Source organism: Sorex fumeus, unplaced genomic scaffold, assembly GCF_029834395.1.
Source record: "Sorex fumeus unplaced genomic scaffold, SorFum_2.1 ptg000014l, whole genome shotgun sequence".
In the NCBI taxonomy this organism is placed as follows: domain Eukaryota; kingdom Metazoa; phylum Chordata; class Mammalia; order Eulipotyphla; family Soricidae; genus Sorex; species Sorex fumeus.
In genome coordinates, this window is record NW_026606071.1 from 34,373,116 (window position 1) to 34,400,289 (window position 27,174).

The 27,174-nt window shown below is 46.9% G+C and overlaps 1 protein-coding gene across 1 annotated transcript in view; it reads right to left on the reverse strand.

The window, feature by feature from the left end:
- Positions 1–12,024: 12,024 nt before the first annotated feature.
- The window catches only part of MARCHF4 (membrane associated ring-CH-type finger 4), a 126,562-nt gene continuing 111,412 nt past the window's right edge, over positions 12,025–27,174 (reverse strand). The window contains exon 4 of the mRNA XM_056111783.1: positions 12,025–12,419. Within this exon, the coding sequence (XP_055967758.1) occupies positions 12,052–12,419 (368 nt within the window). The 3' untranslated portion in view covers positions 12,025–12,051. The remainder of the gene's footprint in view (positions 12,420–27,174) is intronic.

Below are 27,174 nucleotides of genomic sequence, written 5' to 3' on the forward strand. Positions count from 1 at the left end.
ATTTATTGTCCAAACTAGAAGGAAAGGAGAAGACGTGAACCCAGGATAAAGAATAATGCCTAGAATCATGTTTCTCATCCTACCTGCATCCACTTTGGGGCCAGAAATGTGTCAGTCACTCTCAGCGGCAGGAGGGCTTGGAAAAGTGATTGCCTCTCTCTTTGGGTTCCTGCCATGGAATGCCCTGAGAAGAGGAAATAAAGGATGGGTACCGTGTAATCCCATCAACGGCCAAGACTCAGAGACTATAAAACCCAGCTCCCGGAAGAGAACAGCACAGAGTCTCCTGCTCCCTCACCTGGCTGTCCTCGCCAGGGCCCCTTGGAGGGGAGCGGGTTGAGTTTCCCTCCCTGCCCCTACCAGGACTCCGGCAGCCGAAGACCTCCAGAACCAGCCACCACCATGTTGAGACCACTCTCCACACTCATGAAGGTACCAGCAGAGGAACAAAGGCATGCGGGTCCTGGGGCTGAGATCTCCAAGGCTGCTCAGATCAGGGCTGAGCATCCTTCACACAGATCCTCCAAATTCCAGTAGGCAGTGGTCACACCCACCAACTGGCCCCCTGTCGCAGTGTAATCCCATCAACGGCCAAGACTCAGAGACTATAAAACCCAGCTCCCGGAAGCGCGGCCACGCAACATCTTATTATCTCATTCCTACTTTGGACAAACTGGCAGGCTACCGAATGTAACCTGCCCACACAGCAGAGTCTGGCAAACTCCCCATGGCGTACCCAATATGCCAAATACCAGTAACAATGATGGGTCTCATTCTCCTAACCCTGAAAGAGCCTATCTCAGGGCTAGGGTGAAGGAGACGTTACTGGGGCCTGCTCGAAGCAATCTACAAACAACAGGATGGTTGTGACTGAGTATGCAAATCAGGGACCTTTGCCCCTCTCCTGCTCTGGATGCCTCACTACAGAATAAAAGCAAAGGTTTGGGACCAGAGCCATAGTACTGCAGGGAGGGCATTTTCTTTACATGCGGCTGACCCAGTTTCAATCCCCGGCATCTAGTATGGTTCCCCAAGCACTGCCAGCAGTAATTCCTGAGTGCAGAACCAGTAGTAACCCCTGAGCATTGCCGGGTGTGACCAAAAAAAACAAAACAAAAAAAAAAAAAGAGCAAAGGTTTGATTTTTTTTTTTTAAAGTCCTGCCTAATTGGGTATTTGCTATTTCTAGCTGAATGGAAACCTAAATAAGACAAAGTACCAGTGCCAGGTGCTCATTTTGGCTTTGATTTAACCTCACTTTCTGTCTACTCCATGATCACAGTACAGCTTTGCCATTACTCTCTTGAGCAATAATAGGATAATAGCAATAATGTATTTGCCGCCAACCTTATCCGTGTTATCTCTGATTAAAGAGATAAAGAGGCAAATTGATTATGAGGCAAAGTGGTGATCTTTCAAAGATGAAGGAAGCAGAAACCAGAGAAACTAAATTACTCATCCATGTTCAGAAAGGCTGGATTCTGACCTAGTTCTTACTGCTTCATTTCTTAAAGTCAGGGAGCAGCGTATCTCTTACTTACTCCTATAAAATCAACAAGGTGACCTGTGTGTGTGTGTGTGTGTGTGTGTGTGTGTGTGTGTGTGTGTGTAAGGAGGGGCATATCATGTATACCATGTCATATATCACTGCATCACTGTATCACTGTCATCCTGTTCATTGATTTACTCGAGCAGGTGCCAGTAAGGTCTCCATTCATCCCAGCCCTGAGATTTTATTTATTTTTTAATTTTTAAAAAAATTTTTATTAGTAAAACACCATGAGGTACAGTTGTAGACTTACAAATTTTTGCGCTTGGGTTTGAGTTATACAATGATCGAGTACCCATCCCTCCACCAGTGCCCATTTTCCACCACCACTGATCCCAGTATCCCTCCCATCCCCCCACCCCCATCCCACCCTGCCTCTGTGGCAGGGCATTCCCTTTTGTTCTCTCTCTCCTTTTGGGTGTTGTGGTTTGCAAAAGAGGCATTGAGTGGCAATCATGTTCGGTCTATAGTCTACTTTCAGCCCTGAGATTTTAGCAGCCTCTCCTTACTCATCTTTCCCAATGGTATTGGAGGCTCTTTCAGGGTCAGGGGAATGAGATACGTTATTGTTACTGTTTTTGGCATATCAAATTCACCATGGGTAGCTTGCCAGGCTCTGCCATGCAGGTGGGATACTCTTGGTAGCTTGCCGGGCTCATATATATATATGTATATATGTATATATATATATATATATATATATATATATTTCCCTCTATGATTTGTTGCCTACTGTCTGAACCCCATCAGATATGGTGCGTGGTGTGGTAATTATGGGAAATGGGTAGGGAGTGTCTTATGATGTGTCTCATGGTCACAAAAGTGGCCATATTGTCGAAGAATATGTTCATTCATAAGGGACCCAGCCCCAGCAGCCGACCTCCACTACCCAATCGCCACCATGCTCCAGGCTGCTTTCCACGCACTTGGGCCGAGTCTCACATATCATTTTATATATATATATATATATATATGTATATATATCAATGGGAGGACAGTGATATATATATATATACATATATATATATATCACTGTCACTGTCCTCCCATTGTTAATTGATTTTGCTCAAGCGGGCCCGGCAACATTGTGAGACTTGTTACTGTGTTTGGCATAGCGAGCCATACTGTGTTTGGGGAGCTTTCCAGGCTTTGCCGTGCAGGCCAGATACCTCGGTAGCTTGCCAGGCTCTCTGAAAGGGGCAGAGGAATCGAACCTGGCTTGGCCGGACTGGCTGTGTGCAAGGCAAATGCTCTACCACTGTGCTATCACTCCAGTCCCATATATGTGTGTGTGTGTGTGTGTGTGTGTGTGTGTGTGTGTGTGTGTGTGTGTACAAGGTCGTGCCAGGGGAAAGAGAAGAATCATTTGACTGTGGCCAGAACATCAAGGTCTGGCGCCCATTTTGCTTCCTCCACTTCCTCCTGTCTCTGAGTCCTGGCCTGCTGGTTTCTGTACTGTGGTCTTGCAACTGGAACTGGATCATGCCCAGTTCCAACCCCATAGACTACATTTCTGCATATGATCTGTTTGCTCTTTAGTTCCTTTTCTGTCTCTTCCAACACAATCTTTTGTTTTGTTTTGAGGTCACACTGGATGGTGGTCAGGGCTTAATCCTGGCTCTGCAGGAGCATCACAGGGCTTGGGGACCATTTGGGATATAAGGGATTAAATTTATATTGGCCACATGTGAGTGTCTTTTGCACCATACTCTTTATCAGTATAGTGAGAAACATAATCTTATGACTTAAAAAAAAAGGTGTCATTTTTGTTTATTTGTTTGTTTGGTGGGATATTCCCAGCAGTGCTCAGGAATTACTCCTGGCTCTGAACTCAGGAATTATCATTGGTGGTGTCTGGGAGACCTTATGGGATGACCAGGATTAAACTCGGCTCAGCAGCATGCAAGACAAGCACCCTACCCTCTGTACTATCACTTTGACCCTTTAAAGATATTTTCTAAAACATTGAACCTTGCATGTATGTTTGTGCATACTGTTTTTCTATTTAATGTATTAAAACGTTTAATAAGATTAAAATAATCAATAATTAAGGGCCAGAGAGATAGAGCTATCTCTATGAAGTGAGCACATGCTTTGTGTACCCTGAGTAAGGTCCCTGGCACCACATGATTCCACCAAGCACAGAGCGAGGAGTAACCCCTGAGCACCGCTGGGTGTAGCCCCCAAACACAAAAGTAAATAAACATAGCTAGGGGATTACATCAGTGGCAACAAATGCTGCTGTTATGCAGACTTGGGCCCCTGACCAACCCTGAAAAGACTTTCCAATATCTTTGCCCCCCACAAGCAACAAACATGATTTGGATTTAGCCCAGACTATTGTCACAGGACATGGATATCTTTGTATTTGTGATGGATGATCTGGTTTGTGACACACATTCAGATGATTCTAATGTAAACAACCCCCAAAACCTTGGCAAATATTCTTCAAAATCAGTGAGAAGCAGATTCAGATGTGGATCTGGGAGAAAGCCAGGGTCTTTTTCCTCCCGCTGTCTCCTTGACTTTATTCTGAAAACCAGTGCTTCCCATGGGGGCTGTTCTCACCAAGGCCTGGTCTCAGGGGCCAAGCTGAGGGTGCAGCTTCCATTCGCTTCCTGCATTTCTGGGTCTGTGTGGCAAATGCACGCACCTTCAGCTCTGATCTTCCTGGCTAACTGAACACCAGGCACCCTCATTTACTGGGTGGTAGAGATCTGCCACTTACTACTCCTGCTTAAAATGCAAAACACTGATGAAGAGAACACGTGTGTGTGTGTGTGTGTGTGTGTGTGTGTGTGTGTGTTTTGGTGGGGGACAGGTGGAACCACACCCAGAAATTCTGGGAGTAGCTAATCCTGGCAGTGCTCAGGGGGTCAAACCAGGTTCAGCTGCATGCAAGGCAAACGCTGTAGCCCTTATACTATTTTTCCAGCATGAGGAAGGATCCCGTGAAAGTCCCTGTTTGTGGTCCATTAGACTAAGGAGGTTAGGTTCTCTCATGTGAATAGCTGTGGATGGGAAACGCTGAGTCTCTGACCCATAGCCGGATAGCCGGCCCCTGGACTGTGAGGTCCTGGAAGGTAGTTATGGCTGACTTATACTACAGATATCCACCTGGCAGCAATCTCTCACTGCCAGCTTTTTGTTTTGTTTTGTTTGTTTCCATTTTGGGTCATACCTGGTGATGCATAGGGGTTAATCCTGGCTCTGCACTCAGGAATTACTCCTGACAGTGCTCGTGGGACCATATGGGGTGCTGGGAATCAAACCCAGGTTGGCCACGTGCAAAGCAAACTGTGCTATTGCTCCAGCCTCTCACTGGCAGTTTTTATGTGACTCGGGACCAGTTTACCTCCAAATCTCCAATTACAAGCGTAAGACACACAGCTGTAAGTGGTAATATTCTGAGTGAGAGGAAGAATCAAAAAGGAAGCATGCTGCCCCACATTAGGGATTAACTTGGAGTCAGAGTAAGGAAATTGCTCTCAGGCAGAGACTGGAAATCTTCGGTTCAGAAAATTCTAGAAACTGGAATAGAAAATTATGGGGGATCTGGTGGTTTAAGAATTATGAGGGCATTAAGGCTGTTGTCTGAGTGGCATACACAGGCCTGTGTGAGTGGACCCCTAGTTCAATCAATCTCAGGCACTGCACACCCCCACACCCCCACCCAGCACCTTTGAGTCCAAACATCACCTGAGAACTGCTGGGTGATGGCTTCCAGAAAACTATTTCTTTCTTCCTGATGAACATCCCCCACCCCCTAGGATGAGGGCTGCAGAGGTTTGCATCAATTTTATTTGGGGGGTTTTGAGCCACACCTGGTGATGCTGAGGGCTTACTCCTGGCTCTGTACTCAGGGATCATGCCTGAATGGTGTTCATATGATATGAACATATGAGGATCATATTGATATGCTGGGAACCAAACCTGGATCAGCCACGTGCAAAGCAAGCACCTTACCCACTATATTCTTGCTTGGGCCCTGGTTTGTATTGATTTTTAAAGGCAGGTGACACAAGTGTTATCTCAGGTGACATCCAGTCAGTGTAGGGATCATTCACTCCCCCCCCCCCCCCCCCCGTCTTTCAAATTAGGACCAGTCTTTGATGATTGTCTGTAGGATAACACTGTTTTGTCCTTCCTCAGGTAGCTTACGTTTTTCGAGTCACACCCATCCCAGGGCATTGAACTTGTATTATAAGTTAATATTGCCTTTCTCCTCTCCTTATGTCTTTTGAATAGTTTACCTTAAAGCAATGTCCTTTCTGTATGGGCACAGGAAGACAGTTAATATTATGCTTTGTAACTTGGGAGTTGATTGACTCCAAATAATGTTTACTCCTGGGCATCTTATTTCTTGACTCAGTTGCCCTTAGTTCCTAGCACCCCAAAAGCAGGGTCCCGTCAAGGGACTGAATGGACCCACAGCAAGCTGTGAGCTACCCTGGCATTGAAATGGGCCAGGCCAAAGCGCCACAATACTCAACTCTAAATTGAGGACATGATCATGGACAAATGCTGTCATGATCCAAAAGTAACGATGAGACTAGGACCCTGCTGGGGTTAGGAAGATTAACCTGGCCTGAGGACTGTGGAATGTATAGTTAGATGTTCTCAGGAAGAACCAAACTAAGTTCATATCTCTTACTGTGCTCATACAGAATGACATTGCTAGAAATATTAGAAGTAAATTTATTACAACTATTTAAGTAGATTACTAATTGAGGGAAGAGCACACCCTTGTTGGTATCCCACCCTTGAGCGGATCTTCTAGTAATTAGGAGTAATCTCTTTAGATGAGATTTTATCCTTGAATAAATCTCCTGGAGGAGTGGTCTTACCTCTCTTTGTTGATTTGTTAATGTTCAAGCCATCTTTGTGTTGATGCCTTACATGATTTCTATAAAAACTAAGACTGTAGGCCCAGGAGGGGGAGATCCAGAGTCAGAGCGAGAGGGGCTCAAGCTTGAGAGAGAGAACAGCGGTCCTGATCCAGGCCACACACAGGGCTCAAGAACACCGAACGCGGGCGGTGAGAAAGACCCATACAGAGAGCCCGCAAACACACAACCTTCAGCGTGCTAAGATTTTACAAATGTCCACGCAGGAACATGGAGTGGCTGACAGCCCAGCATATGATAGCATGCGCTGCACTATCGATTATAGCATGCCCTGTGTGGCCCACTCAGTCGGAGGTGCCAAACTTCACCTCTTTAGGCTTCCAGCCCCACAGCTGAAACATGGACATTATAGTACTCCCCAAATGCTGTGTCTCCTTCCCTCCCTCTCTCTCCCCTTCCCTCCAGTTTCTTCTCTCCTATTCCCCTCTCTCCCCTCCTCCTAGTCTCCCCTTCCTCCTAGTCTCTTTGAGTACCTACGTACAATGCTGCAAACTCAGGAATTGGATTTGGGGTCAAGCCAGCCTTAGGTTCTACCTAATATTCTTCTGTTCATTTAAAACTACCTTGGGATGATATTCAATTGCCCACCCCTAGCATTCCCTGATCCTATGTGCTGTTCTGCCAATAACGGTGGGTGGAGAGGTGGGGTGGTGGAGGTGTAAGGACCACTGAGCCTTTGCTGTAGGATCAGAGCCTTATGGGAAAGTCATGCCTCAGTGCTTCCTCCTCGTAAGCAGAATAACTGGAGAAAGGGTGGTGAGGAATAAAGCAAAACCTACTTTCCCTCCTGCAGTCTGCCTGCTCACCTTCACAATACCCTGAAGTCAGCTTACAGAGCACACCCTACTGTTAGGAATCAGTGACCCCTCTATTACACACCTTTGGCTCACACAGGTGAAACAATGAGGTTGTGGACCATTTTCTCACAAAGATGAGAAGATTCTAGGATTCTGGTGTTTCCTATCAGGTGGTGACAGGCTTGATTCTCCTAATAGGGAAGGGCCAGACTTCATAACTGTGGGGTCCTTTTAAATTGTGGGAGCTATGACTAGACTCCTTGCCTTACCCTTCACTCTGTACGCTCACATGGAATGAAGGTGCGAAGTATAATCTTTGGGTAGGAAAATTTTTTTTTCTAAGAGAAGCTTTTATGATCCCTTGTGAAACCTGAACATCTGTCCCAAATGTGACTGAGTTTGGTCCACTGTCGTTCTGAGTTCCCAGAGGCTAGTTAGAAATAGTTTCTATTCTATTCGATAAGCTTCTATTCAATCTCTCCATTATCTAAACAACAAAAGTCAATTGTTAGGGGGCCAGAGAGCATATGGGGTGAAGGTTTTTTGCCTTGCACGTGGCCAACTCCAGTTCCTTCCGCCAGCATCTTCCCCCAAACATCAGCTGGTGTAGCTCTGTAGCCCGCCCAGCACTACAGTACCTGAGCAGCACCTCATCCTCAGACCACCATCCTGGTTGGCCAAGAATCACTGAGAGGCACCCCCAGCTTTCTGAGCACTGCTTGGGAGACATCCCACCACCTCCACCACCACCACCACCACCACCACCACCACCACCACCACCACCAAGAATAAAGAGTTTACAAACGCAGGGCTTTCACTTTTAAGTTTTTAGTAAAGGGCAGTAACAGTTCATAATTATTTAGGCTCCATTTCTCCACTTCCCATCTGCTTCTTTAGTCTCTGCAGGATTGTCTCCCAGCATTGGTCTGACCCAGATTTCTCTGCCACTGGAGTGATTTCAAACAAAACCTGGAAAGGACTCCTGGCTGGGGTCTTTGGGCTAGTTTGTTCTGTAACCTCTTTGCCTCCAGTTCAGTCTCTGGAAATGGAGAGGTTAAGAGTGTCTGGAACACTGGTTGCTGTCTCTCAAGCATTTTTTTCCTGGTGCCTAAACTCTAGTAATGGCTACAACTGCTGGTTAGTGTCTTGTTCTGACATGGCCATCTTTGAGGCATATACAAGGGAGTCTCACTTTTCCCCTCCTTCTGCATCAGGGAAGGCCACTGGTCATCTAGGCATCTGCTCATGGGGTAGAGGAATACCTTTTCCTCTCTCATTCTCTTGTGGGAAGAGAACCATGGCTTCTGGTGACTGTATTGCTCTCTTGTGCTCCAGAGAAGCATATAGATTATAAAAGCCCAGTTTATTCCTCTTCATACTCAGTGACACGAATATCCACAGAACAGGAAATTAGCCATCCCCTGGAGTGAGAGGTCAAAGGCTGACTTTTCTTTGTTCTATGACTGACTGTGACAGCTAGCATGTCCTTGGAAGAAGGCTCATTCCAACATCCCAAAGACTCTCTTTTACTCATTCCAGTGTGTTGTGTTCATCTGGGAACATTTATTGAGCACCGTCAGTATGCCAAGCACGACTGTGTGCCCTGGATATAGAGCAATAAATAAGACAGATGAGGGCCTTACTCTCTTAGAGTTTACAACCTCAGGAGCCAACACATTTCAGAATTCTATTAGAATTTCTCATTAATCACGTCTTCCATGTGGCAAATTCACAAAGATGGCCCTGAAGCACCCCAACATTCTGAATCACCTAAGAAAGATACCACAACAGCCACTACAGTTTAGGAGACAAGCGTATGCTGTGTTTGAATACTTCTTGAAAATAGAAAAGTTCTGGGGCTAGAGAAATAATAGTACAGCAGGATGGGAGCTTACCCTGCACATGGCAAACCCAGGTTCAACTCCAAGCACCCCAGACGGTCCCTTGAGCCTGTCAGGAGTAATTCCTGAGTGCCAAGCCAGAAGTAAGCCTTGAACATTGCCAGGTGTGGCCCCCAAGAGAAAAACAACATAAAGGAAAATAAAGTCCATGTAACAAATCTATAATGTCCATAACGTTTTATTAAACTGAACAACACCATCCTGGACACAGAGACGCCATGAATCTACATGAATTTATCTGATGGTTTTGTGGATTTCTACCTGCTGGTATTTCCTCCCTGCATCTTCTTCTGTAGCTGTATTGTGCCCCAGGGTGAGGAAGTGTCCAACCCCAGGGGAGACCAAGGGGAGAGTCCTGTGTGGTCTGTGACAACCATCAACACTGCCACCACCTCCCTGGGCTCACCCAGGGCCTCTGCTCTGACAGTCAAAGGGCCACTGTGGTGTCTGAGGTGCTCCGGGCATCGGCCTGCAGTACCCCAGCTCCGGCTCCCTGTCCCACTCCTGGACTCTACAGCTCTGCTCTTAGGGGGCAGAAACTTCCCGAGTTTCTGCAAGAGCTGGGGTTGTGCGTCAAGTCAACTTGAAGGGATCCATGTGTCAGGATGCCAAGAGGAGGCCAGGAGCCACAGGGCATCATATCACACACACACACACACACACACACACACACATACACACACACTGCACATACACTGCACTATTCTATAGGGGCACCCCCCCCACACACACACATACACATAGACACTGTGCTTCTCTACAGAGATACACATACTCACATACATGTACATACTCTGTACGTCACAGTACACGCACACAAACACACTCACATACTGCACTATACTAGAGGGGCAACCCCTTACCCCCCGCACACACATAGATACTGTGCTTCTCTACAGAGATACACATACATACACATACACATACTCTGTACATCACAACATACACACACACACACACACTGCACTTCACTACAGGGACACATGCTCAACCCCCACACTTACAAACACAGACACTGTACTTCACTACAGAGACAGACACACTCACACACATATACTCTATATATCACAACACCACACACACACACACACACACACACACACACACCCTCCACACATGAACTGGCATCACAAAAGGAACACACGCACCTGCACTTCACTGCAGGGTACCCACCCACTTCCACACGAATCCCCATTCAAACACACACACATACACACACACAACATAGCACTTCACTATAGGTGCAGCACATGCCCACCCCACACACTTATAAACACAGACACTATACTACAGAGACAGACACACTCACGCACACTTACTCTATACATCACAACCAGGACACACACACACACACACACACACACACCCCATCTCACTTCACCCACACTCTCAGAGAAGTGAAAATACTCTTGGTCTCTTGCTCTGAAGGAGACCCCGGGTGGCGAGGACAGGGATAGAGGGAAGATGGGGAGGAGAAAAGGAGAGAGAGAGGGAAGAAAACACACAGATGGGAAAGGACACTCACGGTAGGGAAAGAAATTTTATTTTCAAGCTTTTAAGAGAATAATACAAACAACAGAGAGTTTTAAAAAACCCTAAAAACTAGTTTAAAAAAGTACTCGACAGTGTCCCCTTCAGACCCACGATGACACAGCCATTGGGCATGGACATGAGCCGCTCTCCCGGGACCTGCAGTGGCCTTCCTGGCAGAGGCCTGGGGCAGCAGACATGGGAAGACCAGGGCACCAGAAGGACAGGAAGCTGCACTGGAAGTACCAGGGAAGCCCATAGCACTGAGGGGTAGGCCACGCTGCCCAGTCAGAAACACTTAGATGGCTCCCCACTCCGGGTACATCCGGCCAGTGCCCCGCCACCCACAGAGGCGGCTCTCTGGGGGCCCTGGGGTGCAGAGGGTGCAGGCAGGGGTCCTGGCCAGGTGGGTGGGTCGTTGGGACAGGGCCTCCGGGAGGCCAGCAGGAGGATGCTGGGCCCACAGGAACCCCGCCTGCTCTCCCCGCGTGTGCCCGCGCCTGCGCGTCCTGTAAACATCTTTTCCAAATCACCACACACAAAAAAAAGTAATAAGGGCACAAAAAAAAAAAAAGAAAGACCCCCATCTCCATACCTAAGCCCTCTCCCGAAATTGGGAGTTCTGGGTTCGAAGGGAGGAGAACTCCCCGTCTCTCTGGCCTCCGACACAGCCTCCCTCCCACACCATCCACCCAGCAGCCCGAGCCAGGGGCAGCCGGGGCACCCTGCCCACCCCGTGTCCCTGCCAGTCCACCCTGCCCTCCCCGACACTGCCCCAATCCAGGCCCAAGAGGCAGAAACCCACACTCCGAGGCACACCCAACACGTCGCCTTGCCTCCCTGCCCTTGGCAACTTCTCTTGCACCCCGAGGTGTGTGACTTCGCCCTGACCAGCGGACACTTCTTTCTCCTAGGTTCTCTGGCACTGGGACATGAGGAGGAGTGTGTCTTCCTCTTGGATCCACCTGTGTGGCACCCCGATGCTGAGTTTGTGTGGATTTTCCTTGCTCTTGTCGTGGGAGCCTGGGATGGACTGATGAGAAACCACAGGGTGCTCTTGGCACCCACCTCACCCACCCCCGTCCACTCCAATCCTGCCCACCCCGAACCCCCTCCAGGCCGACCACTCTCTGCTTATCCCTGGCTCTGCGCCCCACCCCAAGTGCCGCCTTGCCCCCTCCCCATTTCTCTCTCTCTCTCTCTCTCTCTTCTCTCTCTCTCTCTCTCTCTCTCTCACACACACACACACACACACACACACACACACACACCCCTACCCTATTCCCCAAGCAGGCATGTCTGGAGCCCGGGGTTCGGCCTGGGCCAGCTCCCCCCCTTGTAGTCATGGCCTTCCTGGGAGGAGGTCTCTCACACGGTGGTGACCCTCATGACGAGCTCCCGGCTGCCGCCCTGCGGATTCCGCTGCTCGTGAGGTCTGAGGTGGCTCAAGATGTGCAGGATGGTGTAAGCACAGTGGTGATCGGGCAGAGGGCCTGCAGGGTGGCTGGCAGCCCGGGCAGGACCGTCCTCGGGGGCAGGGGTGCCCGTGGCCTCCTCTTCAGAGGAGGGGCCATTGGCCTGGGTGGAAGAGGAGGTCCGGGGGTTGGTCCTGCCTCCCGCCTTCTGTTCCTCCAAGTCTTTTGTCTTGTCATAGTTCAACACTTTCCACTGCTGGTTGACAGCCTGCCACCGTTTAAAGATGCGGTACACGGAGGGGCCCTCGTGGATGATGAGCCCTGCAGCCGCAGAAAGGAGGGAAAAACAAAGGCCACATCAGACAAAGCCAGTCCCCATCTCCCTCAGTTTATTAACAGAAGCGTCGGCGGGCTGAACTGCAACTCGTGGGATTCGATGTTTTCCAACCTAGGTTTCAACTGAGCTACGTGGTCAGTGTCCCTGCGTTCTGGGGGCCCAGCAGGCAGAAGGGGTCAGGCTGCGGCCCCACCCCCTTGCTCAGAGGCTCCTTGAGCAGCTGCGCACAATCCCTTTGCCTACCTCTGCCCCGCCCCACCCACTGCTAGCTTCGCCAAAATGCGAATTGCTAGTGGGTTGAGGCATAATAGAAGCATCTTTTCTTCACTCCATCGTGTATCCATGGCATCCAGCATTTAGCAGATGCTGAATGTGTTGCGAGCTTTCAAAGGGCCCGTGAAAGAAACCCTGTCATCATTCCAGCCGTGTTGAATGATGTCTGAAATGCCAGGGCTAGCTCTGCACACAGAGCCCGACACTCCTGAAATGCATACTGCTCCCCAGCACCAAATCATTTTGTTATGTTGGTGCCAGAGGCAGTGCAGAGTGACTGGCACGTGGCATCAGACAACTGGGCCAACACAGATGAACTGCATGCCTACTATGTGCTGAATGCTTGAATGTAGAGGCTGGGCAGGCAGTGCCACGCACTCAGAGAGTTGACGTTCTCATGGAGAGACCCACAATACACACTTCAACAAACCAGGCTACTAAAAGTGGTGCCAAATCTGTGAAAAGATACAATAGGGTGAGGTAGCCCCTGGCATTAGGGGTCCCCGTTTCAATGAGAGGGTGGCAGGGAATGGACTTTTCAGGGAGGTGACAGCCTTGGACGTCCCCAAGCAGCTACTGGGGTGGTCCAGGGCTTAAGCAACACTGTATTCCTGGTGTGGCTGGGAATCACTGGGAGAGACCTCCAGATCTCCTGAGAATTGCTTGGAAGACCCAGAAAAGGAATAATTATAAATAATAAAGGGAAAGGAGAATCTTGCAAAGATCTGGGGAGGACATTTGTGGCAAGAGGACACTCATGGCAAGAAATTCAAACGTGAAGACCAGGAGGTGGGAACAGAAAGAAGGCCAGCACGGCTGGGTGCAGTGAATAAGAGCAGAGAATGAACAGAGGACTGACCGAACACTGACCAAATGTAGCCCAAGGAAGTCCCTGAATGGTTTACTGTTGGGGGAGGGGCAGTATGTGATCCAGGAAGCTTCTCCTGGTCCCAATAGATACAATCAGTTGGAATTTCTCAAAATGAATATAACCAGAACCAAAAAAAAGTGAAGAAGTGATGATTTGTCAGGAAATGATTGCTGGACGAGACTCGGACTTGGGGCTAGTGATGGAGGTGGAAGGAGACCATTGGAGTTGGTGTTTGCTGATAAGCTTGAAGATGGATGAGATGTGGATCAAGGAAAACAAGAAGTCTTTGGCCTTGCCCGTTGGGGAAATAGAGGTGTGGTGGACTGTGCTCTGGGGGGTGCAAGGGCAGAGTGGTGACCACTGCATGTGTTTTCTGCCTGTGGCTGCTGTTATAAGGTACTACTCATATAGTGGCTTGAAACAACACAAAGGGATTCTCTTGAGATAGCTGTAAGGTCTAGACTCAATCGCCCTGGGTTAATACAAATGTCTAATGGCTTTGAGCGGAAGAGCCATTTCCTTCCCTCTTTTTCAGCTTCTAGAACACTCCCGCCCTCCTCGCCTCTTCATCTCATCATTCCACCTCCTTTTGGTGTCATCAGATCTCCCTCTTCTAAGAACACTTGTAATTACATTGGGCCCATGTGAATAATCCAGGACAATCTCTGCATTTCAAAATTCTTGAATCACATTGTAAAGCCCCTCTGGCGATGTAAGGAAATCAAAAGCTCCAGATTTTAGGAGCTGATATTACTGGAGGTTATTAGTCAGCTTTCCATAAAGATTAATAGTTATATTTTGCTTATGGTAAATCTAGGACTGGAGCGATAGCACAGCGGGTGGGGCGTTTGCTTTGCATGCAGCCGACCTGGGTTTGATTCCTCCGTCCCTCTCGGAGAGCCCAGCAAACTACAGAGAATATCCCGCCTGCATGGCAGAGCCTGGCAAGCTCCCAATGACGTAGTCGATATGCCCAAAAAACAGTAACAATGGAGACGTTACTGGTGTCCGCTAGAGCAAATCGATGAACAGTGGGAGGACAGTGCTACAGTACTATTGTGAATCTAAGATGTCTGGTAGGAATCTCACTGGATAGGTTAGGTGGGCTGTTAGATATGTTAGTCTGAGGCTTAGGGAGGGGTCTGACTGGGAAATAAAGGGAAGTTTGATTTTGGAAATACCCCAAATCTCTTGGGAATTACAAAGATAACAGTTTCTGATCAATAGATGGTGGACGGAATGCCAGCAAAATAAACCAGGAGCAATAAATGATTATTGAAGCCAGATCAGCAAATGTAGAGCACCAGACAGCAAGAAAGAGACAGTTTCCAAGGGGTGGGGGGAGTGATAACTCTAAAATGCCATTAGAAGGTGGGCTCAGGTGAAAAGAGGGGTGGGCATTGGCTTGGTGGACATGCGGAGAAAGGATGATAAACACAAGAGTGAACTTCAGGTAGTTCTCATCTGAGTGCATCCTATCTTTTTCTTCCATGAAATCATCATCTAGAGTAGAAGAGGCAAAGGAGGGAGTGCTGCATATTTGTGGGGAGAAGAGGAGGTGAGAAATAATTATCCTGGAAAATGGGAAAGTGAAAAAACAAGGCAGATATGATAGAACTAGCTGATGCTTTGGGGTGCCCAATTGAGATTTGTGACTCTACATTTCGAGTGAGTCATTATTTGTTGTGTGATTTGGATCCACACCTTCAACAGTTGCTAGGAGCACCTGTGGAAGAAGAAGAGGAAGGTTGGCTTTTGTACAGACTGTTTTTCCAGGCGTGCAAAGTAAGTAGGAGAGGGAGAATGACAGATGCTTGCAAGGGATTGATTATTATGTGTACCCATGGAATTTAGACTGGGGAGGAGGAGAGTGAAAGTACAAAAGGGAATAAGAAAACTGAAAAAGAAAGATGGAAGAAGCTAGGGCCAATGCCAAGTGCTCTCTATGAAACTGGAGAATCGATGAAGCCAGAAAATGACAGGGGGAAAAGGTCATGGTTCAAAAGGAGAATGTTGAAATACAGGTTTTAGAATATCTGGCTTGATGATGATGAGGTCTAGGAGGGGATCGCTTGAGTAGGGTTGAGGTGGGATCGAATAGTGAGAAAGCCAGGGAGATGGATATCCAGAGTGCTATCCAATCAAATGCTTCCTTCCTAAAACAAATATATTTCAGGATGCTCTTTCCTAGCTTGAAGTGAAACTCATATGGTAATATGAGCCACTGTGGTTTTTTTAAAAAAAAATTAATATTAAGCTCTAACACAGAGAAGCAAAGGGTGAAGTCATTTATAAGAAGACAACACAGAGTTGTCTTTTTCAATAAAAGCTGGGACCCAACTATATTAAAAAATAAACAGAAACCCCACCATCATTTCTGAAATTCCCCTAGTGATGGTTCAACCTCTGCTGAGAACAAGATCCTGAGGGTCACTCGAGCCAGGTACGTGATGGAAGGGGAAAGGTGAAGAGGCAGTCAGCCGCAAGATCGGCAGGGAAAAGGGGGAAAAGGAGTGGAGGGCAAAGAAAACAGGCCCTCCACCATTCTCCACAGAATCAATTATATAGGAGAGAACACAGCCACAAAGGCAGAAACTGTGCTATCAGAGGACAGTTATGTCGCAGTTAAAGAAGACTGACAGGAAGTCCTAGTGATTAAGCTGAGCTCCAGAAAGTGACACGGAAGACGGGGTCAGATAAGGATGGGCTATTGAGGAAAGGGGTGACTGTCCATCTGGGGAGACTGTGTGGAAGACTGGGACCTGTGACAGTGAGTGAGGTAGGGGTGGGGGTCCAGCCCCTGTGGAAAAATCTGTATCAACATCAAACTGGTGAGATGGGGCTGGAGCGATAGTATAGCAGGTAGAGCGTTTGCCTTGCATGTGGTTGACCTAGGTTTGATTCCCAGCATCCCATATGGTCCCCCAAGCACCACCAGGAGTAATTCCTGAATGCAGAGCCAGGTAACCCCTGTGAATTGCCAGGTGTGACCCAAAAAGCAAAAATATTAAATTAAAAAAAACTGGTGAGACTCCTCCATCTCCTCCATATCAAGCAGATGAACGGGACCACCGGAAGTTGACACTCTCTCTCCTCACTGGGCCTCTAGGAGAAGAGACAACCAACCACAGTGAGCTTCCCACCATCTCCCTCAGCCCCTGCCACCACATTCTGGGAGAATATTCCAGACTTCAGAGGGAAACAGTCTCCTCGTTGCCCAGAAGATCCTTGTCCTTAATTTCACAGACTCGTCTGAGGATCCAGTGAAAGTAGAGGACCATCTCCCTGGAAAACTCCAGACACTTGAATTATCCTTCTAATTCTAGGAGAGTTCTAAATACCTATGGATTCTTTGAACTGGAGGACCTGGCTGATCCAAAACTAGGACAAGGGGCCACTCTCTCTGCCCATGTGTGGCGTCCTCCTTATGTGCCCACTCTCCTGAGGTCTTTCAGCCTTTGGGAGACCGTCTTGTGCACCCATGACTCTTCAGCAACCCCCCCTTTTTCCCCCAGCAGTATTGTCCAAACAACGCCAGACTCCGTCTCCTAGAGTGTAAGTCCCAGGGGGACAGGGTCAGGTGTAGTCGAGACTGGGCGCCAACACATTATCCACAACTTCCTGGGTAATGACAGAGGAGAGGAGGGTCCTGGGAGAAAGAAGGAAGGATCAGTTGAATTCCCAAACTAACTCCTTTCAGTAAGAGCCACTACACTGCATTCTTAATTAGCTTCTTGATCAGACAATTTTGCCCTGATTGAAGAGGGTGGCTTCAATTTTTGGTCTGAATACCGCCTTCTAATTATATAACTGTCTCATGTGCAGGAAGTAATTAAACCATTTTAATGGATAGGTGGCTGAAGGGGAGGAAGGCGCACCTGTTTTTGTAGATAATGTGTGTTTGGCAAAAGTTGGAAAAGTACTAAGTACTGCATCCACTTCCCTCAGTCCCTGCCTCTGCTTCCCGCTCGACAAATTACTTATTGATTTCTTGGGTGGCAGAACTTTTCTTCATAGAGAGAAAATGGGCAGGGCTCTACAGTTTGAGACAGGTGAAGGGGGAAAGGTGGGAGGAATGGAAGAGAAAATGAAGGGGAGGGAAAAGGCAACTGATAACAGAGAGACAGAAATGAGGACAGGAGGGAAGAGAGCACTGGGCAAGGGAGCTGTGGAGCATGGCAACAGGGTCAGAGCTGATAAGATCTGTCCCTGCATAGCAGATAAGACCTATCCCTGCATAGGGACCCAGTAGGGAGTGTCTGGGTGCATTTGACAAGCACCAGGTATCCTGTGTTGAGTCTCATCCCCCAAGAATTGTCACCTAGCTGCATTCCTAACTAGCCCTAATTGGGATTGGGCTGGAGCAAAGCAGAGTTGGAAAGGTGATAGATAGGTCAGTAATGCTAAACTTTATGTGATTGAACCATCCTCTTAGGCTGAGACCCTCTATAAAATATGTGTGTATTTGGCGATAAATGAGCAGCAATCAGCTATCTCCCAGAGTGGTTTCTCTGCATACCCATCATCCTTCACCCCAAGTCTGCCCAGACCCAATGGGCAACGTGTCTGGGCATGTTGAGGAAAAACTGTTCCCCAAGAGGGAACCAGAGAAGTAGCAAAAGAAAATGTAATCTTAAGGTGCTTGGTCAAACCCAGGATGTTATGACTCAGTCCTTTGGGGGGGGGGGGGGTTCTGCTTATCAGTTATCTGGGAACCACCTAAAAGATACCCGAACCCAGGACTATATTTATGGAAAATCCAGTTCGAAAAGAATGGAATGTCCGTATTCCAATGTCTTCCATGTCAGAGGATCTCTTCCCTGTAGACCTGCAGGCCCACAGCTGACCAGATCCTTCCAGTTTCATCATCTGTGTTCCCACCTTTATTGAGATAGCCTTGAGAAGTCCAAGACTGTAGGAAATGGGATAATCACTGTAGGGGCGGTCCTACCTACTGGGTCACCCCTTTGCCCCTCACTCCACCCACTTCTCCCCAGCCTTGACCACTGGCACTTGCTCTGTTCGTTACAGTGAATTCAGTGCAGCTTTTTTTTGTTAGTAATTCCCGAGTACCTTCTACAAGTTCCTAGGAGTACCTGAGGTAGAACCATGGGTGAGTGCCCATAGGGGTGGGGTCAGCCAACTGAGAAGTCTGCAGAGAAGCCCCTGGGCCCCTCAGCACTACGACAGTCCTCCTCCCCAGCCCCTACTTCCTGCTGGTCTGAGGCATAAACACTGCTGGCATCTCCAAGACAGTGCTTTTTCAACTTTGGCCTGTTCTAGGCTCAGCCAGAAGGGGTGTTAAAGCCATTTCCCCACACCTGCACCTAGAAAATGGAAATTCAACAGCTCTGGGGGGAGACCTAGGAACTTGTATTTTTGGGTAATGCTGAGACTACAGATCTCATTTGAGTAGCACTGCATAAGATCTAATCCTTACCCTGGCCAACTGCTGCTTGGAAGAATATATATATATATATATATATATATTTTATATATGTATAAATATTGTTTGGGTATCTTATATATATCTTATATCATATATATATATATTGCTTTTTGGGTCACACCTGGCATTGCACAGGGGTTACTCCTGGCTTTGCACTCAGGAATTACTCCTGGCGGCGCTCAGGGGACCATATGGGATGCTGGGAATTGAACCCAGGTTGGCTGCATGCAAGGCAAACACCCTACCCACTGTGCTATCGCTCCAGCACCAAGACTATAAATTTTCATTAAAAAAGTAGAAAGAGGGGCTGGAGCAGGAAGGGTGTTCTTCTTGCATGTGGCCCGACCCAGGTTCGATTCCCAGTATCCCATATGGTCTCCCAAGCACTGCCAGGAGTAATTCCTGAGTGCATGAACCAGGAGTAACCCCTGTGCATTGCTGGCTGTGACCTCCAAAAAAAAGAGAGAGAAAGAATTACTAAGGGGCTGGAGGTGTGGTTCAGTGGTGGAGTATATACATTCCTCACATAGGTGAACCCTAGCTATCATCCCTGAAACCACAAAGTGAACAAAAACTATATATAATTTAAAAGGTATATTTTAACTGATATAACTTAGAGGTTTTTAACCAACCCAGTTGAAGAAAAGGAGATTTCCTCTCCTACACTCAAGGAACTTTGGGCCCCCTTACTTGAATGCGCTTACTACCAAATGTGCTAAGTACCTCTGGCCTACCAAATTGAGACTTCAGTCACACTTCCTCTTCCTGAGCATGTTTTTTTACTGACACATTGAGGCTGACATTTCCCTTGTTGTTTTATTTTGGTTTGGGGAGCCACACCCAGCTGTGCTCAGGGCTTTCTCCTGGCTCTACACTTAGGAATCACCTCTTGAAGAATTTGGAGGAACTCTATGGAGTGCCAGGAATTGAACCTGGGTCAGCTGCATGCAAGGCAAGCATCCAACCTGCTACACTACCTCTCTGGCTACTACTGACAGTCCCTTTCTTAGAAGACTGTTGGGAGGGATGGTCCCATGAACCAACACTTAGTACTAACCCTGGCACGCCTTTTGCTATCAATGCCACATGCCAGTGACATGCCACAGCTCCAGAAATCAAAGAATGTTCCAGATGTGGAGACAAGCCTTCACACTGGGGTCTTCACTTCCTCCCCACAAAGCACCCAGCCCTGTCAAGACCTGCACTAATGACCTAATGAGGTCAGTGTGAGAAAAACTAAATGTGCCCAGCTATTTCAGGGGTGTTCAGATGGTATCACTGGGAGAGACTGGATCAACCATGCCACTAGCTCAGTGTTCTCCAGGAAGATAACTTCTCACAAATGGAGCTCGACTGTACTTCTGCGGGGGTCTCCCTGGGCAGATGTGGGCCCAGGGGTCCTATTTGAACAGGCTCACCTCATAGACTCAAATGCTTTGAGCCTTAGTTTTGTGAATGCTTTGATCCACAGTAACAAAGACTCAAAGGACAGAGAATTGAGCATTCAGTGAAGGTGAATGAAAGCATGAAAAAATCACCATCCAAGGGCTGAGAGAGATGGTATAGTGTGCAAGGCGCTTGCTTGCCTTGCATATGGTTGACCTGGGTTTGATCTCTAGTGCTGTACAGCATCCCTCAAGCCCTAACCAGGAGTGAATTCTAAGCACAATGCCAGGGTATAAATCCCTAAGCAAAGTTGGCTATAGCACGAAAACAAACAAACTGGGTAACAAAATGTTTAAAAAGGAGAGACTCAGCAGTCAATCCCAGAAGACAGCAGTTTACCAGAGATCTCTCCAGACCCTGTACCAAGCCAATTCCACCAGGGCACCTCAAATGGAGGGGGTATGCCCTCTCTGCCCACCCCAGATGAAACCCTGGTAGCCACAAGCTTCCAGAAACAAAACCCAGGTACACAGGTTCAAGGTCTAAGACTCCATGCCACATGGCGGCAGTAAATATGGGCCATTCCTTCCCATCAGCTTGGGGTCCTGGCTGTCACACCCATGATCTGCCTCCAGGTGCCATCTCAGCTTATCAACAGTCTTGATCCAGAGACTCCCAAATGAACCTCACAATGAATTAGCTCCCTACAGAGATATCTCTGGACCTCAACCATTTACAATTTTAGAATTCCAGAAGCAACCTCTCATGAGATTTATAATAAGCAATAGAAAAATAAATTATTTAGCATCTGCTCCGCAGGCAGGCTTGAATGGTGGTGGGAAAATTCAAAATAAAGGTGGGAAGGTGTCATGGTGGTGGGACTGGTGTTGAAATTTTGAATATAATCAATGTGGAAAATCTTATGAAAATAAAATTTTTTAAAACCTTAAAATAAAAGTTTTTAAAGGATGATGTAAAGCCACCATCCCATCTATCACTGCCCCAGCCATGGCTTAGGCCGCAGCTAAAGTGCCAAGGCCGAGGGCGTCGCTGTGGAAGTGATTTCTGTCAGAGCTCTCTCCCGAGTAGGACCTCTAGAGGTTGACCTTGGCTGAGCATCACAGACGGTGTCTCCATGCATCAGAGCCAGAACATTCCCCAGCTCTGCTTACTCAGGACATTGCCGAGCCCTAGGAGACCTTCTCTTAAAAGCACTGAGTGATTTTAGAAATGAATAGAGACCAAGACTCTTAGAAATGACATGAACTTCGTTCAGAAGGTCTGGGTAGGAAAGAAAAATAGCCCTGAAGCCCCAGATTTCCCTGCGTCGGTATAATTGAGAGATCCATTCTTGAAAGGAGGGTTATGAAGCTATGCCCCAAGATACCCTGTGGGTAATCCCCACAGGGAAAAGGTTTAGCCCTGTCACTGCTGCAGACAGATATAGTTGCATTTCTCGGCCACTTCGGTGATGATGAAGGCCATGAAGGTGACGATAGCCAGTCACTATTCATTGAATCCATATTAGTCTCTGTCGTTCTAAAAGCACTTTGCAAATACGGTCTACTGTTCACCGACCCCTCTGAGAGAGGCGAAACTCTCCCCACATTCTTGAAAAGGAAAATGAGGTCAGAGAGACTAAATGTCTTGCCCAAAGACTCACAGCTTGTCCTTGAAGTGGGACATAAACTGAGATGCATCTGCAACAGGAAGTGCCAATGTGTCTGGCAGTTTCCTCCTGCACACTGCAGGCCATATGCTCCCCCCAGAGACAGAGCAGCTATAGGGGAAACACTCTTCAAAATATGGATGTGTATTGGTACACACTTTCTATTTGTGTTCATAATAAGATGCCGTTTGTGCTATGTGTTTTAATGCTTTACCCGGCTGAGAGTGGCTTACAATGTGGGCTTTGAAATCGGATGAAACTCAATTCGAGCTGTGTGATCTTGAGAACTGACTTCTTAGCCTCAATTTTTTCATCAGGAAAATGGGCATTATAACAGCAAGTACATCCCAAAGTTATTGGGGGAATACATGAGAAAGTGTGCAGAATCACTTCATATAGTTAGGTATATTATGAAGAACAAATGAGTTCTTTTGTTGTAATTATTATCATTTTACAAGTATCAGATACATTTTTTTCTTTTTCTTCCTTTCTTTCTATTTTTTTTTTTTTTTTGGAGCTGGTAATCAAATCTAAGGTCTTCCACTTACCAGCAAGTGCCCTACTGCTGAGTCATATTCTAAATACAAGTATTTCTCTGTAGTAGATACTATAAAGTTACAAAGGTAGTTTATTCATGCAACATGATGAGATGGGTTTAAAATTTTATATTTTAAAATCCAGGTATTATGTTCTCAAGTAAGTGCGTTTGCCTCGCACGCAGCCAGCCCGGCCAAGCCAGGTTCGATTCCTCCGCCCCTCTCAGAGAACCCGGCAAGCTACCGTGAGTATCTTGCCTGCATGGCAAAGTCTGGCAAGCTAACTATGATGTATTCAATATACCAAAGACAGTAACAACAAGTTTCAAAGTGGAGATGTTACTGGGCCCGCTTGAGCAAAATCGATGAACAACGGGAGGACAGTTGTATTGTATGTTCTCAAATATCTGGGACAAGAAAACACAATGGATATCATAGTTGTTTTGTACACAGCTGCCTAGTTCTGTTACCAGTACTACATATGGTCCCTGAGCCAGGAATGATCTCTGAGCAAAGAGTCAGGAGTAAGCCTTGAGATTTACCAGTGTGGCCTCCAAAACCAAAAAATAAAGTATTTGTAAAAGATGTCTATAAGGTTTTAGTGTTGTCTGTTTGTACCTGGCTGCTTTCTCCCTTATTTTAGTTTTAAAATAAGGTGAGGGGTGGGCTCATTTTCCCCAAAAGAGAGAAATATATTAGCTTACATGTTTAATTTGTGGCATATATTAAAATTAAGTTGAAAAGTCATATTTTTACAGTCCTGACACCATATCCCTTGTCCATTTGCTCTAATTTTGGATTATACACATATTATTGAATTCATTATACATATATAGTTGAAATAATATCTCATCAAATCCCCTTATTTCAGAAGGAAAGGGCCTAGTCTCTCTAAATCATAGGAAGCAATCTCAGAGGAGGAACACAGGGCGCTTTGACAAAGATTTTTTTCCCTCCCTTTTTTGATAAATACTGTATATTGGGCTGGAGCAATAGCACAGTAGGAAGGCATTTGCCTTGGGTGCAGCCAGCCTGGCCAAGCTGGGTTCAATTCCTTTGCCCCTCTTGGAGAGCGCAGCAAGCTACCGAGAGTACCTCGCCCGCACGGCAGAGCCCGGTAAGCTACCCGGGACGTGTTCAATATGCCAAACACAATAACAACAAGTCTCAAAAAAAAAAAATGGAGACGTTACTGGTCCCGCTCAAGCAAATCAATGAACATCGGGAGGACAGTTTGTTTATTATATTGACTATATATCGAAAGATGTGGAGCCATCTCAGAAACTTTGCTCCTTCCTCGCCCTAATCCTAATCCGTTGCAAGCGAAAACGAACATGATGAGGACAAGTGAATCCTTTTTCATTGCAGAGTTCACGTTCTGATGGCCAACCTTCTGAGTCTGCGGAGTTTTGCTTTTTAACCATTTTTGGTGCCAAAACCCTTAATTAATTTGCTCTTGTTAAATCCTAATAATTTGACTCACTGGAGCAGGGAGTACCCCATTTGTTTGCTCTGTCAGTCTCCCCGCTGGGGCAGACAGAGTCATTAGAGATGACGGAAGAGGAGGCAGGTAGAACAAGGACACTGGATGTCATCATACCTTCTCAAGGAAGGGACAAGGATGAAGGAGCCAAACACTATCTAGAGAGGGCGCTGTTCCTGGTACCAGCAGTCTCTTATTTCTCTATGAGAGCTGAGGGTTGGGCTCAGGGACGGGGCTCAGGGGCGTGGGCCGGGTTTCAAGAGTCTCAGTGAATCTTTGTCTAGTACCCCTGTGGGAGAGGTCCAAGCTGATCAGGAACCTCCTGGCTAGCCTGTGTGGTGGCCGCTGAGTGCCTGCTCCTCCACACACACCCCTCACCCCTATGCTCACAATACCCCTCAGAGAGGAGACTATTGTTCCACTTCACAGAGGAACAAAAGGAAGTCCAGAGTAGTTAATGTAAATCACCCAAGGTCCTGAGGTTGGTAACAGAGGGGAGCAATAGGCAGCCCTCAACCAGCAGGTTATAGCACTCTTGCTGTCCTGGAAACCCATCACTCTGGGTGCTGTGTCTCAGTACCTGCCCTTTTCCCCATGCTCTCTCTGTCCCATCCCTAAGTACTTAATGCTCCTCCATTCTCTGTCCTTAGACACCAATTCTCTGAAGACTCTTAAGTTAACTCATCAAAATGGAAGGCTTTACAGAATCTGGAAAAGACCTGAGTGCCCGAGAACAGATGACTGGTTAAAGAAACTTTGGTATATCTACACAACGGAGTACTATGTAGCTGTTAGAAAAGATGAAGTCATGAAATTTACGTACAAGTGGTACTACATGGAAAGTATCATGTTAAGTGAAATGAGTCAGAAAGAGAGGGACAGACATAGAAAGAATGCATTCATCTGGGGAACATAAAGCAACAAAATAGGAGACTAACACCCAAGAATAGCTGAGATAAGTACCAGGAGGCTTACTCCATGGCTTGGAGGCTAGCCGCACATATTAGGGGAAAAGGCAGCTCAGATAGAGAGGGGAGCACCGAACAAAGGGTGTTGGAAGGATCCTCCCAGGATGGGAGATGCATGCTGAAAGTAGATTATAGACCGAACATGATTGCTACTCAATGCCTCTTTTACAAACCAAAGCACCCAAAAGTAAAGAGAGAACAAAAGGGAATGCCCTGCCACAGAGGCAGGGTGAGATGGGAGGGATTGGGGGGAATGGGGGGGTGGGAGGGATACTGGGATCAGTGGTGGTGGAAAATGGGCACTGGTGGAGGGATGGGTATTCAATCATTGTATAATTGAAACCCAAGCATAAAAATTTGTAAGTCTACAACTGTACCTCATGGTGTTTCACTAATAGAAATTTAAAAAAAAAAAAAAGGAAGGTTTTAACTTCGCCTCAGGGTTGACCTGCAGTCTGTCCCCAAGTTCAACAGCAACCTTTTCTTATGCCTCCCTACCCCGCTCCTACTCCACCCTTCCATCAGTCACCAATCTTTATCAAAACTGTTTCCCTGCTTTCAGCATCCTCCTCTGTGTCTCAGGGAAAGAGCCCCCCAGGCAGAAACTCTTTTCTCCATAGTCCATGAGGTTCTGCATGTGTCTTACTTCTACTGCAAATTCTTTCTGGAGAATGAACTCTTCCATCTCTCTGAATCGAGGTCCCCTTTTGCTTTGGGACTTTGGTCTCCTTTGTGCCCCCCTCCCTTCACTGCAAAACCCATTTTCATGATGGTGCTGGTTTCCCCCCAACCTTGAGTTCTGGGGTTCTCACTTGCCTGGAGGTTAGCTCAAAAAATCCTATGGTTCCACTGCCTCGGTGTTTCTCAAGCTCATCTTGGACTCCTCTTTCCTCTGCCACTGTTTCTGCATCTCTTCTATTCTTGTTCCGGGTATTATGAGTGTTTTCCAACAGTTGCCAGAACTTTCTCTTTAGATTACACACCTGACCATACTTCTCTCCAGTATAAAATCTTACTGATGCCTTCCCATCACAAGCAGAGCAAGCTGAGCTGCCAAGCACTGATTCATGATGCCGCGAGTCCTGCCAACCTCCCTGTTCTTCTCGTTCATCATTCACCTCCCAATCCTGGCTCTTTGTACTGAGTGATATAAACCCACCCAAAGTTTTCTAAGGACTCCTGTTCTCCATGTTTTATGTCAGCATGCCTGTCCACAGGCTAGTAGTCACTCTACCTAGAATGTCCTCCACTCCTCAGGATAAATGTTGACTTCTCTTTTGAAATTAGCTCAAGTTTAGGAATTCTTCTTTAAGAAAGTTTCCTGAATTCTCCCAAGAAAAACATGTTTTCTTGACTCTGTTTCCCCTTCTGTACCTGATGCAGACTGTAGCAGTAGCAGTACTGTAAATGATCTGTAGATAGTAAGCTCACTGAGGACAGTGACTATGTCTCATTCACCTCTGTTAAATATTGCTTAATTTTGAGAACAAGACAGCCAGCAATTACTACTGAATGATTGGATAGGACCACTTCAAGCCCCCTCTCACTCAGTTATTTTCAGGGCTCACATCCATGTGACCAGGTCTTAATCTGAGTTCTTACTATGAAGGATCATGATTGACTTACCTGTATCATCAATGAGATGTTAAGAGCAAGCTATTATTTTATTGTAAGGTATATATCTAGTGCCCTCTCTTTTTTTGTTTTTTTTGATGGCTTTTTAAACAAATTTTTATTAGTGAAACACCATGAGGTACAGTTGTAGACTTACAAATTTTTGTGCTTGGGTTTCAATTATACAATGATTGAATACCCATCCCTCCACCAGTGCCCATTTTCCACCACCACTGATCCCAGTATCCCTCCCACCCCCCTTCCCCCATCCCACCCTGCCTCTGTGGCAGGGCATTCCCTTTTGTTCTCTCTCTCCTTTTGGGTGTTGTGGTTTGCAAAAGAGGCATTGAGTGTATCTAGTATCCTCTCAATAAATATTTTTGTTGATTAATGAATTACCCAAGTCCATATAAATCTGTAGATTTAACTGTACCACCACACTCACTCCATTTTATTTGAGGTTCTTTTAGGGAGATAAAATGCCCCATTT